At 34.0% G+C, this 17,401-nt stretch overlaps 1 protein-coding gene across 4 annotated transcripts in view; it reads right to left on the bottom strand.

Moving 5' to 3' along the window:
* NCKAP1 (NCK associated protein 1) overlaps positions 1–17,401 on the bottom strand; it is a 100,292-nt gene that overhangs the window by 55,603 nt on the left and 27,288 nt on the right. For 2 of the 4 annotated variants that reach the window (XM_059166844.1, XM_059166846.1), the window contains 6 exons: positions 8,636–8,728; positions 8,390–8,446; positions 7,504–7,646; positions 7,332–7,422; positions 4,698–4,835; positions 3,520–3,568 (listed from right to left, as the gene is read on the bottom strand). In XM_059166844.1, the coding sequence (XP_059022827.1) occupies positions 3,520–3,568; positions 4,698–4,835; positions 7,332–7,422; positions 7,504–7,646; positions 8,390–8,446; positions 8,636–8,728 (571 nt within the window). The remainder of the gene's footprint in view (positions 1–3,519; positions 3,569–4,697; positions 4,836–7,331; positions 7,423–7,503; positions 7,647–8,389; positions 8,447–8,635; positions 8,729–17,401) is intronic. The other 2 variants (XM_059166845.1, XM_059166847.1) reach the window with 1 other exon arrangement.

Genomic DNA, 17,401 nt, shown 5'->3' with positions numbered 1-17,401 from the left:
CACACTGATGAGAAAAAGAAATGTTGCTTCTGGGTAGTATAAGAAGTCATTTTTAACAAATGAGTAAAAGGCATTTTCAAAAACCTTTACAAAATATTTTAAGCCAAAGGTCCGAAGTTACTAATTAACACACAATACAGCAATCATTACAACTATTCAAATAATTGAAAAATAAGACGAATCTACTTTTCTAAATCACCAGAAGAACTGCAATAGCATCCTGCATTTTCATAGCAATGCACAGTTTACTAAATAAGTTTTCACATATATCATATCACATGATTCTGTGGAGTAGATAAAACAGATGGTATACTTCTCTTTCATAGTTTAAGAAATGAAGGTTCAATGACTTACCTAAAGTTATACCATTAACATGTTAGAGCTAGAGTCAGCCTCAAGTATTTACCCTTGAAGTCTAAGATTCTTTCAATATACTATGCTGCTCTCTAGTATACGGATTCAAATCTCTCTTTCATCTTGTGTTACCTACTTTGGAAATCCTACACAAAAATATAATCATATATATGTTTGTGGGTGCCCTCTCTAGCCATCCAGACTAGGCCACAAAACCTCATCTGTCCTTCATTCAACATTTACTCAGTGCTGGCTATACAAAAGGTATTGTAGTGGGCCATTTACAAACCAATCCTATTTCCTGTCAAAACTTCCCTAGGATTCTCAGTAGTCACTCCCACCTCTAAACTCCTGAATCATTAACATACAACTTGCCATTTATCTTTTTATTCTTAGCTCAACCTTCTTTTAACAGGGCCACTACACAAGCAAGTTAACTTTTTAAGTTAAGTAGGCATATACTGTGGAGTCTTATGTGCAGACGTGTATTTAAATTTCCTGAAACACATAAAGTATTTTTAACGCAACAGGACCCCTAAACACAATTATATGATCTGGTGCACAAGCAAAGGCATACAATTCATGTACGGAAACTTAAAAAGAATCCTCAAGAGAGACTGTAAAAGATTCTTGCCTTATATAATGACTTTTACTCTAAACCCCTGAGTAAAGAGATTTCATTTAGTGTCTTATACCTTGTTGAATACTTAGATTCACAAAATTGCTGCTAACAACAAAAGGTTTCTCTAAAAATATTAGCAGTTATATTATGGGTTACCATATGTTTTACTTTTTTAAGATATGGATTACCTTTGAATTTAGTATACCCATTTGTTTATGACAGAATCCAAAAAGGTAATGTAATTCAAATTCGACTGCCCAAGATCAGGATGGTTTATTAAATTAAATATTACCCTCCTTTCCCCACCAACGTCCCAATAAAAGGACAGAAAAAATGTTTTTTTAACTTTTTAAGCCACAAAAAATGTTGGAAACAAGACAAAACACCAGTGCTAGATAAGAAAATTAGAGAATATCTTTCAAGATGGAAAGTAGGTAGAATTTAATTTAAAAGGAGACTGGACTTAGTAACCCAAAACTCCAGAGATGAAAAGAGATCTTTCCCAAGGAGTCCTCTGAGTCCAACCAATATAGCAAGAATAGACCCGGAAAGAACACCAGGATAAGTTATTTTATACTGCATTCCAAATAGCTGAGTCTTTAACATTCCAGACTCTCAGTAACTCTTAGCCAGGCTATAATATAGACACGTGATCCTCAAACTTTAGCTTGCATCAGAACTACTGGAAAGGCTTATGATTTTTTAAATCATATTGCTAGGATTCATTCACAGTCTAATTCAGCAGGTCTAAGGTAGAAATCAAGATTCTGTATATCTAACAAGTTCTAAGGTGATGCTGCTGACCCAGGGACCACACCTGAACTAATCTAAAGCAAAGTGCTGAAGTAGACCACCTTCTACAGAAATGTCCTACTATGAGTATCGAGGTCAAAAAGTACAGAGTTTAAGCTAATTCTTAACGTAATTCTTAACCTGTTACCTCTACTCAAGGCTCAATTACATGAAAGCAGCAAACTCAGAGTAAACACCTTCCTTATTTTGGCAACTGTGGTCATTCCACATCTCTTTGCCTTCTCTATGTCCCTATATCCCCAATTAGGGTAGCCTACCTTCTGAATCACTTCCCTGCTCATCATGTGAAAACCTGCAATCAGCATTCCTGTACAGACTGGCGCAACTAGTTTTAACTCTTGAGATCACCCATGCCACCTAAACTACTAACCACCTCTACTCTAAGGCCAGACTTCCATTAACATGAACCATCGAGGATCACAATACATTTCAGCAAAATCAATAATTGGAAAGCTGGCTTTTGAGTCAACTAAGAGAAGGGATTAAAATCTTAACTATCATTATAGAAGAAAATATAAATATCACAAAACTGATCAATGTAAAAAATATAATTAATAAAAATGGCTAAGGAGGACATCTGGATGGTTCAGTCAGTTAAACATCCAACTCTTGATTTTTGGTCATTATCTCAGGATCATGAGATCAAGACTCGAGACAGGCTCCATGCTCAAGATTCTCTCTCTCTCTCTCTCTCCCTCTGCCCCCACCCACTCGCATGTGTGCACACTATAAATCAATCAATCAAATCTTTCTTTAAAAAACGCTAAGGATAGGGAGCATGTGCTCTCCTTCATTCTAGTAACAGTGCCAGGACTATTCAAAGTGCCAGGGCATGATGAGATTAAGTAAAGAAAGAGAGTACTTAGCAACTTTCACAAAAATTTGATATTTAGTAGGAGTAGAAACCTAGTAATAATCTATTTGTCAGACTAAACTGAATTAAATAATTTAAAATGTGAGTTTTTATTTTGTGTCTTTCTTACTTTATTTCTGGTAACTCTAGTAATTCACTTTTAGTTCTTAGTAGTTTGGTAATCTGTATTTTATCTAAGTATCAATCCAAAATAATTTAAAAAAGAAAAACTGGTCCTTCATTATAGTTTGAGACATACTATAATGAAAAGACAACAAATACTACCTAATGGTTAATAAATCAAGTAACAAGAACTAGAGGAAGTTAAAAAAATGCTCAAAATTATTTCCCTCTGCCACTGGACTTCAGGGTGGTAGAAGTAATTGTATTATAGCAATTCTCATTCTATATTATATCTGTGGGTCACTGTGTCTATTTTCCCTACAGTTTGTGAATTTCTCAGGAGTACAACTAGTACTTTTATCCTCCATGTATCTAACTGCCAACCATGAGTTAGTATTACTGAAATAAATCAAAATCAAAAACCTTAGTGAATAAATACAATATTTCTAAAAATCCTTAAAAACAAAACAAAAATGTAGTTTGACAGCCACTCTGAGAGGCAATTTATGTACCATGAGCCTTGGCATTAGCCTGGGTTATTTTGTCTTGGTCACTTATTAACTATGTGAACTAAGCTTTAGATTCCTATCTATAAAGCAGACTATCTATCCTGACAGAGTCAGTATGAGAACTGAATGAGGTAAGGCACTGAGAAGGTTTAGCGCACTGCTTGGCATAGAAGTAATCCATGTTATCCATTATTTTTTCTAAAACTTAGAACCTGAGGGGTGATTACAAAACTAATTTTACTTACAGATAATCCATTTTTCCATTGCATCCAAAGAGAGATATTCACAAGGCATCTTAAAAAGAAAATACAGATGTCTGATTAAGGAAATTCTAAAAAAACAAATCCTATACTAAGTCACTGTCTCTCTCCTAAAAATTCTTACTACTCAATTCATGGTTCAAATACCACCACAACTATTTGAAAAGTTGAATAAAGGTCTTATAATTTATATTTAAATGTGCAATCCATAAAGGACAATGAGAGCTGTGCCCCCTTCACATTTACACTCCCTGAAATCTCCCTTAAAATAATATTTCGCAAAACTGTCTTCAATCTGGTAAAGGATAAATTTCCAAGAGTCTATTCTAAATTTCCCAAGTCTATTTTAGAGCTTGTAATATTCCAAAGGATAATATATTAATCAAGTTAAAAATGATTTATGTACATAGATGCAGTCTCACCCGAATTACTAATTATGTGTGTGTGTGTTCTCCATTTGCAGAACTTCTATGTTCATATACACAGAGGAAAGACTGAAAATACAGTCAACCCTTGAAGAGCATGAGGGTCAGGAGTGCCAAACTCCCTCCCTCTGTAGCTGATAATTCACCTAAAACTTTTGACTCTTAAAAACTTAACTACAAATAGCCTACTATTGACCAGAATTCTTACCTATGACATAAGATCAATTAACATATATTTTATATTACACAAATTATATAATGTACTCTTACAGTAAATTAAGCTAGAGAAAAGAAAATGTTATTAAGAAAATATTAAGGAAAAGACATTTATAGTATTTATCAAAAGAATCCAGGTGTAAGTGGACCCACACAATTCAAACCTGTGTTGTTTAAAGGTCCACTGTGTGAAAGAATATAATGATTTTCTATAGTCAGTGAAGACTGAGGTGATATTCTGATTTTTTTCTTTAAAATCTTCTGCATTTTCCAAATTTTCTACTACATCAGAACAAAACAAACATTTAAATTTTAAAAGAAAATACTTAACACTGATTGTATTAACTCAGCATCAAAATTTAGAAATAAAAAATTCAATAGTACGACTTAACATCTTAAAATAAATTTTACTGACAGGCTAATATCAATTAGAAGAAAAACTGCAACAACACAGCATAACCGATATTTTTAAAAAATCAACTTTACTATTTCCATTCAAAAAGGGAAAAAAGAGAACCATACGGTGTCAGACTGTGCAGGATTAAGCATTGTACTAGGTGCACTGATGAGACTCAATAGTTGGGCATTTCTCCACTGGTCAGCTGAAAGATTCCTTCGAGGATACACCATCTGAAGAGAAATCAGTGCATCTGAAAGAGACTAATTAAAATAGGAAAAAAGGAAGCTGAGGAATAAATGTTTTTTCCATTTAAATTTCAGCTCTAACTGCTGTGTGCTTCTAACTGTATCACCCTAAAACAACAAAGCCTAATTACGACTATGCTCCATATAATATCTGAGATGGGTCCAGCTATCTCCTCTCAAGTTTTTTTTTTTTAATTTCATAAAAGCAACATAGATTCTGCATTTCTGGAGAAGATCTTAGCTCAGGAAATCTTGGGATTTTTATTTCAGAAGAGGTAGGAAGCCTAGTTTCATTCTTTCGTACTCTGATAGTTCTCTGAAATAACAGAACATTAGGGTTATATGACTAAGTGTTAACAGAACTCAACATATTTCATATTTCTCCAAAGAATGCCTTATTTAAAAAATGTACTCTATCTTAATAAATTACTGTACTTCTATTTGCCATTGGTCTATTAAGTACAGCTTTATCATCAAGGTATTTAATGTTTCTTCTCACCTACTTTTTGTTTGCTTTTAACTGGGCTTTGGTACTTAGCTCTACTTCATTTTTTTTTTTTTTTTTTAGGAGTATATTTATTATTTGACAGAGATCACAAGTAGGAAGAGAGGCAGGCAGTGGGGGTGGGGATGGGGGGGGCGGAAGCAGGCCCCCTGCTGAGCAGAGTCGCATGTAGGGCTCAATCCCAGAACCCTGAGATCATGACCTGAGCCGAAAGCAGTAGCTTGACCCTCTGAGCCACCCAGGTGCCCCATCTCTGCTTCTTAAAATTTATGTACAAGAGTGATTTTTTTAATTATATATTTTTTAAGATTTACTTATTTGACAAAGAGAGCCAGGGAGCTCTAGGCAGGGATAGTGGGGAAGGCAGAAGTAAAAGGAGAAGCAGGCTGATCAAGGAGCCAGAGGCAGGGCTCAATCCTAGAACCCTGGGATCATGACCTAAGCCGAAGGCAAATGCTCAACCAAGTGAGCTACCCAGCCATCCCTAAGGGTGATTCTTTAATCTGGCTGCACATAAACTACCATGGGATTTGTTCAGAAAACAGAAACCAGCATACTACCTAAAATCATCACCTAAGTGGGAAAAGAAACAAATTTGCAGTGGGTAAAAACAAGGCCATACATAACTGGCAAAAAGTCAGAAACGGATCCATGGAAAAAACAAGGGAGGAGCAAAGAAGACCATTCTAGGTGAGGAAAAACTGTTACCAAAATCAGAGACAGATGACCAGGACATGCTCAGCACTCTGAAAAATCCTGACACTTCCATCTATAATGCTGACTTTTACTTCAAAACTAATGCCATCCATTGGCTTCTTTCTAACTAATGATCCAACTAACTTCAAAACATTAAACCCATATAAATTTGTGGGATAATACAGCTATACAAAAAATTAATTGCAAACACACCTTCTGTAAATGCATCTTCAGAATTTTCACAGGAATAAGAAAACTGAAGGAAAAATCTTGGCATTAACAGATCCATACAAAATAGTGTATTATTAAAATGTCTAACTCTCATCACTCAGAGAATGAACCAAGATTCTGAAATCTTGGGCTTTAGTTCTGGTTTTGCCACTATTACTGCCAAATGACTAATCATTCATGTCACTTCTCTAGCCCTCAATTTCCTTATCTATAAAGAGGATATATGAGATACCTATACATTTCCCTGATGTGCTTAGGAACATTTGAATCAGCCCTACTGTGGAGAACCCATACAGCAAGACTCCTTTGAACCAAAATTGTTTCATTAGGAACTATTTTTTTAATATATTATAAAAGACTGATGCTTCAAATTATTTTCACAAAACTCTTGCAATTTTTTTCTCATTAAGAGCTTTTATTAATAATATAACTAAAATGTACCAAATACTATGTATCCAAATACTTTGGTGAAGTATTAAACTTATTAAATCATCCTTATTAAACTCATTTAATCATCCTCACAACCATATGAGGTAGGTACTATTATTCCATTTTTACAGATAAGAAAACTGAGATACAATGAAGTTGGTTAAATGACTTACCCAATATTACATACTCAGTAATTGGCAGAGTTGGGATTAGAATCCAGGTAGTCTGATATGAGAGGAGACATTCTCAAATACTAAATTTCACTACCTCTCTACCCTACACCGCATCTAAAAACTATAATGAATGATTCCTGAGTCTCCAAATACTATTTGGGAGTCTAACTAATTAGAGTTCTCTGGTTCACAATTGGATAAAGCCATACATAGCTATTATTCACATCCCATTATGTTTTTCATAAAAGTTGATAATAACTCTAAATATTCACCCTTATGCCATCTCATACGCCTATTTATTTATTTATTTATTTGAGAGCAGGCAAGAGAGTACGCATGCATGAGTGGAGTAGGGTGGGCAGAAAGAGAGGGAGAGAGAGAATCTTAAGGAAGCACCACATGGGCTCAGCACAGGGCTTGATTTCCTGACCCTGTATTTCACATGCCTACTATGTGCATCTAAAAACCAGACTTTACCTTGCTGTGGGGTACAAATTCTTCCATCATCTTCTTTAAAGGGTTTTCATAATCCACAATCATCTGGCCAAGGCGTGGATATTCTCGGTCACTTAAAACAGACATACCAAATTTCAGGGAGGTGTTAGCCATCAAACAGAATTTCACAAAGATTTGTATAATGTGTGTCTACCTTGCTCCATGGGTCATTTCATGAGCATAGTTATATAATCCAATGATTGCCTTTCTTTCTTCAATTCGAGACAGCAGTATCATAAGTGTTGTATAGGTTATGATCAAATCTAAGTAGTTCTTTGTTAAATCAAAGTTTACAGTCTAGAAAACAAAAATCAAGGTTAACTCCTTATTTTACAAAACTTTTACACACACACACACATCTTCACAGCAGCTATTGAAAGCCAATAATTTTCTATATTTATTTTATCCCATTTCTAAGATTCTAATTCCTTTCACCAAAAATATACCTAAAATTTGGAAGTTACAGGTAACAGTTTTGTGCTATTGACGAACTTTTATAGATGAAACAAGTTTGTTATTGCCTTAACTGATGACAGTTTAAAGCGATAAACAAAACCAGAAAGAGAAGGAAGATAGAGCCAATCTCACTAAGAAAAAGGAGTATTATACCAATAAGTAATAAAATTCACTGAATAAGTAAACTGTCAATGGAGACATTTTTCACTTTGATTTCCTGTATCTAGAAATTATCATACCTAAGAAAGATTCCATCAAGTATGTCTTTCACAGAGAAAAATATTATTCACTTAACTTTTAATTGGGTCTTCTAAAATAAAATACTAAAAGTAACTACTACTTCCCAATATGGGCAAAACATATACCCAGTGACAAATAAACAAGTAAAACTCCTTACCTTAAAAACTCCTTATAACTCCTTACCTTAAATAAAATCCTACAAATTTGCCAACTTAACAATGCTAAAATTTCACACACTAGACACGTAGATTTTTTTTTTTCTAAAGAAAAATATTCAGTCCCCTTAGTTCTATTAGAAAATCAGATAGAAGAGAATCGGAAATTTTTCTGAAAATAATACTTACAATATCAAAGAAGACTTGGCAAACGTCAATAGTATTCAGCAATTCACAAACATGGTCCTGAAAATAAAGCTTATTTTAATCTCTCACCTATATAAATGATACTAAATTTAGAAAACACACAAAAAAAAAGTAGTATAAGTTTTAGTTCTAGAAGAAGTCAAATTTTATTATATCCAAGTGATAAAGCAATTTATACAATTAACAAACATCATTCTATGTTAAATTTTACATATTAAAATACATTACCTTAAATTCCATAACATCTACAAATGTGAAGTAATATAATGCCAGATTTTTCAGAATCTCTGATTTTTCTTTCTGTAGCTGTGCAAGCTGTTGCTGTAAAAACAAAATCAGAATCCATTATTCATTCAGAACAAAGATATTTAATTTTACTACAAACTATCTTCTTTTATGATTGCTATATGGAAGCACAAGCTCTTAGAACAATATCTCTAAATGATTACGGCTTTTTAAAAAACCAAAATACTTGAGACAGCAACTGCTAATAGTGATCAACAACTGACAGCGTGAAGCTATAAAACCAATGAAAGCAGATTAGTATCAAACTGCACTACTATTAAGGAAAGTTGGAAAATGTTAGGAAAAAATATCAAATGAACTCTTTAAAAAAAAAAAACAACAACTCATGAGCATGATCACATTACTAGAAGTGAGAGGGGAAAAAAGAAGAAAAACACTGTAACTTACACTACAAAAAAATAATATGCTTTATAAATTTGGAACTTACCAAAAAGAACATCCAGGCAAAGCCACGTTACGCATGCAAAATAAAATGTAGATACAAACATAAAATACAGTAACGGTTCCCTAACCAGATCCACAAAACATAATAATACATTAAACAAAAGCAAAAAACCACAACAACAAAAAAGAAATGAGAAAGAAGCAAAACTAGGATTAAGACACTGGTAGACATGAAAGAGGGAAATGTGAATACAAAAGATAAATATCATTCAATCAACTGTATTACTAGATTTACAAAAGTCCTAAGTTTTTTCTTTTTAACTATCAATATAAGTTCTGAAAGAATCCAGCCATATTTAATGTCCTGTGTATCCAATAAATGTGAATTCCAATAAACTTCCTAGAACATTTGATACTGAGTGTAGTCCACAGAACAGCAACTCCACATCATTTAGGATAGCTTATTAGAATAGCAAATTCTCAGGCCCATGGCAAATCTACTGAATCAGGCCCATGGCAGATCTAATAAAATACCGAGGTGATCTGAATACACATTAAATGTCTGAGAATCACCTACTCAGAATATGAGAAAACTAGAAAATACAGGGAAAGTGGCTTGAAATAACAAACTTGCTACCAAATCCACATAATTCTGAGGCTCTCATGCAGTTCTTATACAGGAAGGTTGTGGGAAAAGATGCCTCTCCATGTAATTGTAATGAACCATTATAAGCCAGAAAATTTACAGCAGTTAAAACATTAAGGGAAGATTTTAAAAAATAAACAAAAAAACTGTAACAAGACTAATTTAAAACTGCAAGCACAGGGTAAACTACCCTAAGACTTCAGTCCCTGAAGACATTTAAAGAATTCTGTCTAGAAAACATGTGCAAATGAGGTACCTCATTACTTCCTCTAAATGCCATATTAAAGTGTATACTTACAGTGATGTGTAACTGTTTTTAGCTTTATCTACAGATTAACTGCCTTTATTTTGAAGAATACATCTGTTTCAAAACAATTCCCTGTTCATACGCCCATTTTTAATCATTACCACTCATAACATCAAGCAGATACTTATTTAAAAGTGATTCTATTTCCAGGGTGTGGCAGATGGTAAAAGTGGTTGAAGGGGAGTAGGAGGCATATGCTTCCAGTGATGGAATGAGTTTAAGTCATGGACAAAAGGTATAGCACAGGGAATATAGGCCACGGTGTTATTATAATAGCACTGTATTGTGACAGATGGTTAGCTACCCTTGTGGTAAGCGTAGTATTAAGATACAAACTTACAAAATCACTATGTCACATACCCTGAAACTAATGTAATACTGTATGTCAACTATACTTCAATTAAAAATAATTAATTTTTAAAAGCTTCTATTTCATCAGATTATAAACCTTCACCTTGTTTAACATTAGACATTTATGATTAATGTCATAGTCCTTTTTCTTGCTGTTCAGTACTTTAAATTTGAGTTTTGAAACATAATAGGTGAAAGACTCATTAAGATAAGCAAGAATATAATTCAGTTGTGACTGGGCTTAATTATTAATCGTATCTTTCAATTTCAGCATCCTATTTGGACAAAAGAAAAAGACACAGTCACCATCTCATTATGGCTTTAATGATTCTTTATACAAACCTCATTTTACATACTGATAACCTAATGTACACAGAATGTAAAAGAACTTTTCCAAAGTTATATAACTACTTCATGGCAGGACCAGAATTTGAAATCTCATTTCCTCATTCCTAATAAACTGCTCTTTGTACCATTCTGCATACCCACCAATTTCCCTTTTAATAACAAAATCTCATTGTGGTCTAAATTTCTCATTCAATTTATTTCCCCCCAAACCATATGTAACTAGCGTCTACAATGACCAAAAGAAATGAACTCAACTAATGAATGTCTGAATTGAAAACAGTCACGTTTTCAAAGCGCTACACAATTTGGTCCTAAATTTAATTTACCTTTCCAATCTTAAAATTTCCCCTACATTCATTCACACACAGTAGCCAAAACAAATTATTCACTATTTTCCTATCTCATGTTTTCATTGTTTCCTCTACTGAGATGTCCAAATCCCACTACTCCCAAATCACTTGGTTTAAATGTTAACCTATTTTCAAGAAACCATCCCTGAGGGTCCTTTGCTCAGTTGGTTGAGCAAACATCTGACTTCTGATTTAGGCTCAGGTCACATGGGATTGAGCCCGATAATGGGCTTCACACTCAGGGCAGAGTTTGCTCCAGATTCTCTCTGCCGCTCACACTGGCTCTTTCTCTCTCAAATAAATAAATAAATAAATAAAACCAAAGCAAAAACAAAAACACCATTCCGGATTAACCTTCTTCCCTGAATGCAAACAACACCTCCATCCTCTAATTGTGTCTAATTTCTAATAATATCATTTTCTTCCATGTATCACAGCTATCTCCAACACTATAAGATAGTGTATGCAACTCATTTCTTCAGTCTCCACAACCTATATCATATAGCTCTGCACATAAGAAATTATGCAATAAAAACATCTATGAGAGGAGTGATTTTGACAAATTAAAAGGCCTTTATATGTCAATGACAGATGACAGGTTTGGGTAGTTTTGTTAGAAAGCCTACCTCTTCATGGAGCACTGAATGTGGTGCATAAACAATAAATCTTGGAACACTGAAAAAATAAATAAAGAAAGAAGAAAAGAAAGCCCACATCTTACTGCACAACGATGATTATATGACTTTACCTCTCAGAACCTAATACTCTTATGATGTGCCAAAATAAAGTACATAAGAACATCTAACAATGCCTGACACCCAGAAGCTACCCATTAAATATTAAGTAAGTAACAAAGGAGGCTCACAGACTACTTCTTCAAAACAACAAAAACAAGGCTATTTTAAATAATCCAATACTACTTATAGTACTTCTAATAAGAGTTAATATTGGGACGCCTGGGTGGCTCAGTTGGTTAAGCAGCTGCCTTCGGCTCAGGTCATGATCCCAGCGTCCTGGGATCGAGTCCCACATCGGGCTCCTTGCTCCGCAGGGAGCCTGCTTCTCCCTCTGACTCTGCCTTCCACTCTGTCTGCCTGTGCTCGCTCTCGCTCGCTCTCTCTGACAAATAAATAAAATCTTTAAAAAAAAAAAAAAAAAAAAAAAAAAAGAGTTAATATTAAGTGAGCATGCACTTTTTGCTAGGCATTGTTCCAAATATTCTACAAGTATCTCACTCAATCATCTCAATTATGTACTCTATTTAATGAAAATAAATTATATAAACCTATAACAAAGAACAAAAGTGTCTACAATTTTCAGACTTCAACCACAAAAAATGCTACCACTTAGTTCCTAAAGTGAGGGAGAGTAGATACTACCAAAAAGTACTTAATTTTAGGTTCAACATCCAGAACAAAGTTTTCTTAATTCATCACCTCATTGTTTTATAGCGAACAAAAGCAGGAAATAGTTTAAGAACATAAATTAGTAATAAATTGTTTAATGTTACATTACAGAATATTAGAAAAGCACAACTCTGAGAAGAATGCATTCTGTTCATTAATACTTTAAAAGCATATCATGGATTCATAGATTAACTATATACATTAGCAAAGTATATAGTTACAGAATGCTTTCTTAAAATTTCAAACCATGGTTCATTATTCTTACCATTCAAGTAAAATTCTTACCATTCAAGTAAAAGAGTAGCCACGCAGATCATAAAATAAGATACCTTTGCAATGAAAAATCTTGGTAATTGATCTTTGTCAAAGTAAGAAGCATTTTCCACACAAAGTATCTAAAAACATGACTGACATCTAGTATTTACTAGTTTTCATTCTTTCAAAGAAAAAGTACTGAAAATTTACAGCAAGGAACCAAGGCCTAAGAGAGCTACTCACTGATTTTCAACACAAAGAAATGTGGCTATTGTTCTTTATTCACTTACTTCAATTATTACCTTCTTTCATTAACAAAGTTACTTATGCACAGTATTTTTCTTGGTCTAAATTATGCTAGTATTTTGTTCCTCTTAAAAAAACAACCAAATATAGGAGCTTGGACTCAGGGAAAGCTTTGCACAGTTTCTTAGTATGATATTCTAATCCAGGCTTTTAAAAGTACGAGTCCTGAAGAAGCTATTTGGATAAACCTCTGAAGGAACTGTCAGCTACCGCGCTCATCAACTCTCATCTAGATCTCTACACTAGCCTCCAAACTGGACTCTATACTTCATCTCTTGCCTCTTCAGTCTTTTCCACATAGAAGCGGGAGAGTGAGAATTTTAAAGAAACATGCTATCTAAAAAAACTGATTCCAATAATGGTTATGCAAGATATTAATACTAGGTAAAGAGTATATGGGAGCTCTCTGTATTATTTCTGCAAATTTTTTCACATCTAATATTATTTCAAAATAGAAGGCTTTTAAAAAATTCCAATGGTTTCCCATCACACTTAAAATACAAAGTCCCTACCAAGGCCTCAGAATCAAATTTAAATAGCAGACCTGCCTACCTTTAAGACCTCATCTCCCTTCATACTCTTCTACCCTCACTTAGTAGTTAACGTTTTGGTCTTCTTCCTGCTCTTTTAATCAACTTCACCAAGGTTGGCCCTAGCACAGAGCCTTTGCACTTGCTCTTTCTTAAGTCTGGGGTGCTCTTTTCCACTTCTTTGCATAACTCACTCCACACTTCTCTTCAGAGAAGCCACTATTAAGCATTCTTCTCTAAAACAGTCTCCTTTTCCTCATTACTCTCTAACTCCTTATTCTACCACTTATCTCCAATCAAAGTATGTGTTTATTTCTCTTGTCTGTTGTCTAAAATCTCAACTTGAACTTAAATCCATGAGAGCAAGGGCGTTTGTATCATTCTCTGCTATATCGCCAGCATTGAGATGGACATAGCACAGAGATGGACAATCAATCCATCACCAATCCTCAAGATTCTCAACATTAAAATCATGAAGTCAATTTTCAAATTGCACTGCTGACTGTAAATGAATGTAGTATCAGGCATCAACTCATGCCTCAAATGAGTTTATGTATCCTAACACAGAGTGTTGATTTAATCCTTTGAACAAATCCTCAAAGTTGGGCAAAATATTTCATTATGTCTTTCCAGGATAAGAAAGTATAAAAGGAGGATATGAAACATCTAAAGAGAATGACATATTCCATCCAAATATAAGCAAATCACTTAAGATTACCTGAAAATCCAAATTCACACAAAAAGTACACAATGTTTTAAAAAGGTTCATAGGATTTTGTAGGATTCTTCTTTTATCATATATAAGACGATTCTATTGGTAGTCAATTATATCAGAAATGCATTTTTCTGAACAAAAAGTAAGTAAGTTTTAGGGAAAGTAACCCTAATCCCTCCCACCCTATCCTGTCCACCCCCCTACCCACAACTGTGGTCTCTTTCTCTAAATGAATCTTAAAAATATATATATACTAACATAGTCGTGCAACCATCACTCCCATCTATCTCCAGAACTTTTTTCTATTTCCCAATCCAGGTATATTTTTATATTCACTTTCCAGATACAGAAATAGACCATAAAAGGGTAAAATGCCAATACAAGTCAAATTTCAAAGCCCAAACACCTCTCCAATACACTTCAACATTGAAGCTGCCCTACAATGACACAAAATTAGAATAGGAATAAGCAAAGCCAAAACTATTTTCAGAAAATACTTGTATTTATTTGTAGCCTCATCAGACTGAAGCTTCCAAGAATTTCTCTAATTCAACCTCTTCATTTTATATATAAATCCAAACTTTTTCCAATTATGCTAGTCATCTGTTCAATTCTGAAATGCATAATTTTATATTTTAAAGAACAGAAAGGCAAAAAATATTAAAGCCTGCTTCTTTTGTAATGGGACTTTAATTGCTCCTCCCATCAAGAATTACAGTCTATTTTGCCACCCTTACAATCTCAACTGGTCTTGTAACTTGCTTTGACCAACAAAAAGCCACAGAAATGACACTCTTAACTTGAGGCCTATGGCTTCCAATTTTCCTCTCTCGGGAACACTGTCCTAAAATGCCATGGGTGAAAAAGCCTCAACTATCATATCATGTGGAAAGAAGTTGTTCAGCATTTTGCTAAGCCCAGCTAGGCCCATCCCCCAGCCAACTCACTGCTAAATGCAGCTGTGATGTAAGACTGGTGAGACAAGCACAAGAACTACCCCACCTATGCACAGAATGATAAGAAATAAGTTGTGTTTTAAGCTCAGCAAAATTTGGGGTGGTCTGTTATGTAGCACTAGGTAAATTAAAACAATCTCTATCTGACCACCTCAGTGCATTAACTTGCATCAGAAAAAATCCTGAAAGTTTAAGATTTCTGGTTACAAGATGGTCAAAATTAATGCAAACTGATGAAACTACTGTAATTTTATCATTACTACTAGAAAAATCATTAATTACAGATCCTAGTATAGTGTGGTTAGGCATAACAGGTTTATATAAAAGACAGCACACTGTGTTAATAATACAATTTACCTCATATAATGGCACCATTTTCTAATATAAGTAAAAATATAAATGAAGCTAGTTCCTTTACACTGAATTTTAATAACTAATTTTTATAAGTTTTTTTATAATATGTGATAACTTTGCTTTCATAACCTGGGGACACAGAAAGAAATCAAGCTTTTCTTACTGATTAGATGTCATCACTGTAATCAATAATTATACCGAGCTACTCATGTCAAGATAGCCTTAGGTGCTACTAACATATACAAGGTAATAAGCTAACATTAAACAGTCCTTGCTAGCTATACTTTTCACTTTTTAAAGTTTCTATTTCTCTTCCTGTCAATTATCATTTGCTCCTAATAAGAGTACCTTTAATGTACAGTGCTTTAGAAAAGAGACTTGTTACAATTTTGTCTAAGTAAACTCAACAAGCTTGACATAGTGAGAACCAAAAGGCTTATTTCTAAATAAGCTTTATTTTTTCTAAAATACCAATTCTGGCTGCTCAAAATTATTTGTTTTTCATAGCTTTATTGTGGTATAATTTACCTACCATATCATGATAAATGAACGATTAAATACTTTGTGTAAATTTAGAGTTGTGCCACTACCAACTTTATTACTTTAGAAAATTTTCAATATCCCAAAAAGTTCCCCTGTACCTACTTACATTAACCTCACTCTTACCCCCACCACCCTCAGCACCACGCAACTACTTACCTACTTTCTATCTCAACAAATCTACTTTTTCTAGACTTTTCCTATAAAACAATCACACAATATGTAGCTTTTTCGATCTGGCTTCTTTCACTTAGCCTAAATGTTTCTGGAGTTCACTGATACTATAATATGCATCAGTAGTGTGTTCCCTTTAATTGCTAAACAGTATCTCATTAAGTGGATATAGCACATTTTATTTATTCATTGATTGCTGGGCATTTTAACTGTTTCCAGTTCCAGGCTATTACAAATAATGAATGCTGCTATAAATATATCTATATGTGGACACACACTTTCTTTTTCTTGGGAAGATTTTTTTTTTTAAGATTTTATTTACTTATTTGAAAGATTGAGCATGAGTGATAAGAAGGGGCAGAGGAAAAGGGAGAAGCATACTCTCTGCTGACCTGGGGGCCCAGCACGGGGCTCAATCCCAGGACCTTGAGATTCCAGGACCCTGAAGATCATGACCTGAGCCAAAGGTTCAGCTTAATGGATTGGGCCACCCAGGCGCTCCTCTTGAGAAGATTCTTGAAAGTGGAACCACTTCCTTCCTAGTTTTCAGAGGTATTCAAAGAGGCAAGTGATATGAAAAGTAGCCTCTAGGAAAGTGAAGAATTACCGTAATAAAATAGTATTCATTTTGTCAACAAATATCCCAACCTATTATTATCAGGCAACATGAGGGATAAAACTATCAATAAAATGATAGCCCTCTAAATGAGTATATAATCTAATGAGGGATATTTATGTAGATATTTATGTAGTAATTCCATGAAATTATTTATGTATTATTATTTATGTAGTATGTAGAAATTATTTATGTAGTATGTAGATATTTATATAGTAATTACACAAAAGAGGTTTAAAACACAAACACAAACACATCTCACTCACTCTAGTTTGCAAAAGACCACAATAAGAATTGCAGAAGTTTCTAAGGGCAGTGAGGATGGTAAAGAAGATGGGGGAAGTTAAAGGAGATCCTAAAATACAGAAGGCTCCCAGGAATTATTTTTCTTCCATATTGACAGAGAGTGGTGGATCATGTTAAATGTCCTCAATTTACAGGCCTATAAAG

This window comes from Mustela lutreola, chromosome 3 (genome assembly GCF_030435805.1).
Source record: "Mustela lutreola isolate mMusLut2 chromosome 3, mMusLut2.pri, whole genome shotgun sequence".
Classification (NCBI taxonomy): Eukaryota; Metazoa; Chordata; class Mammalia; order Carnivora; family Mustelidae; genus Mustela; species Mustela lutreola.
Note: the sequence above shows the minus strand (reverse complement) of the source record. Positions and strands in the feature narration are given on the sequence as shown.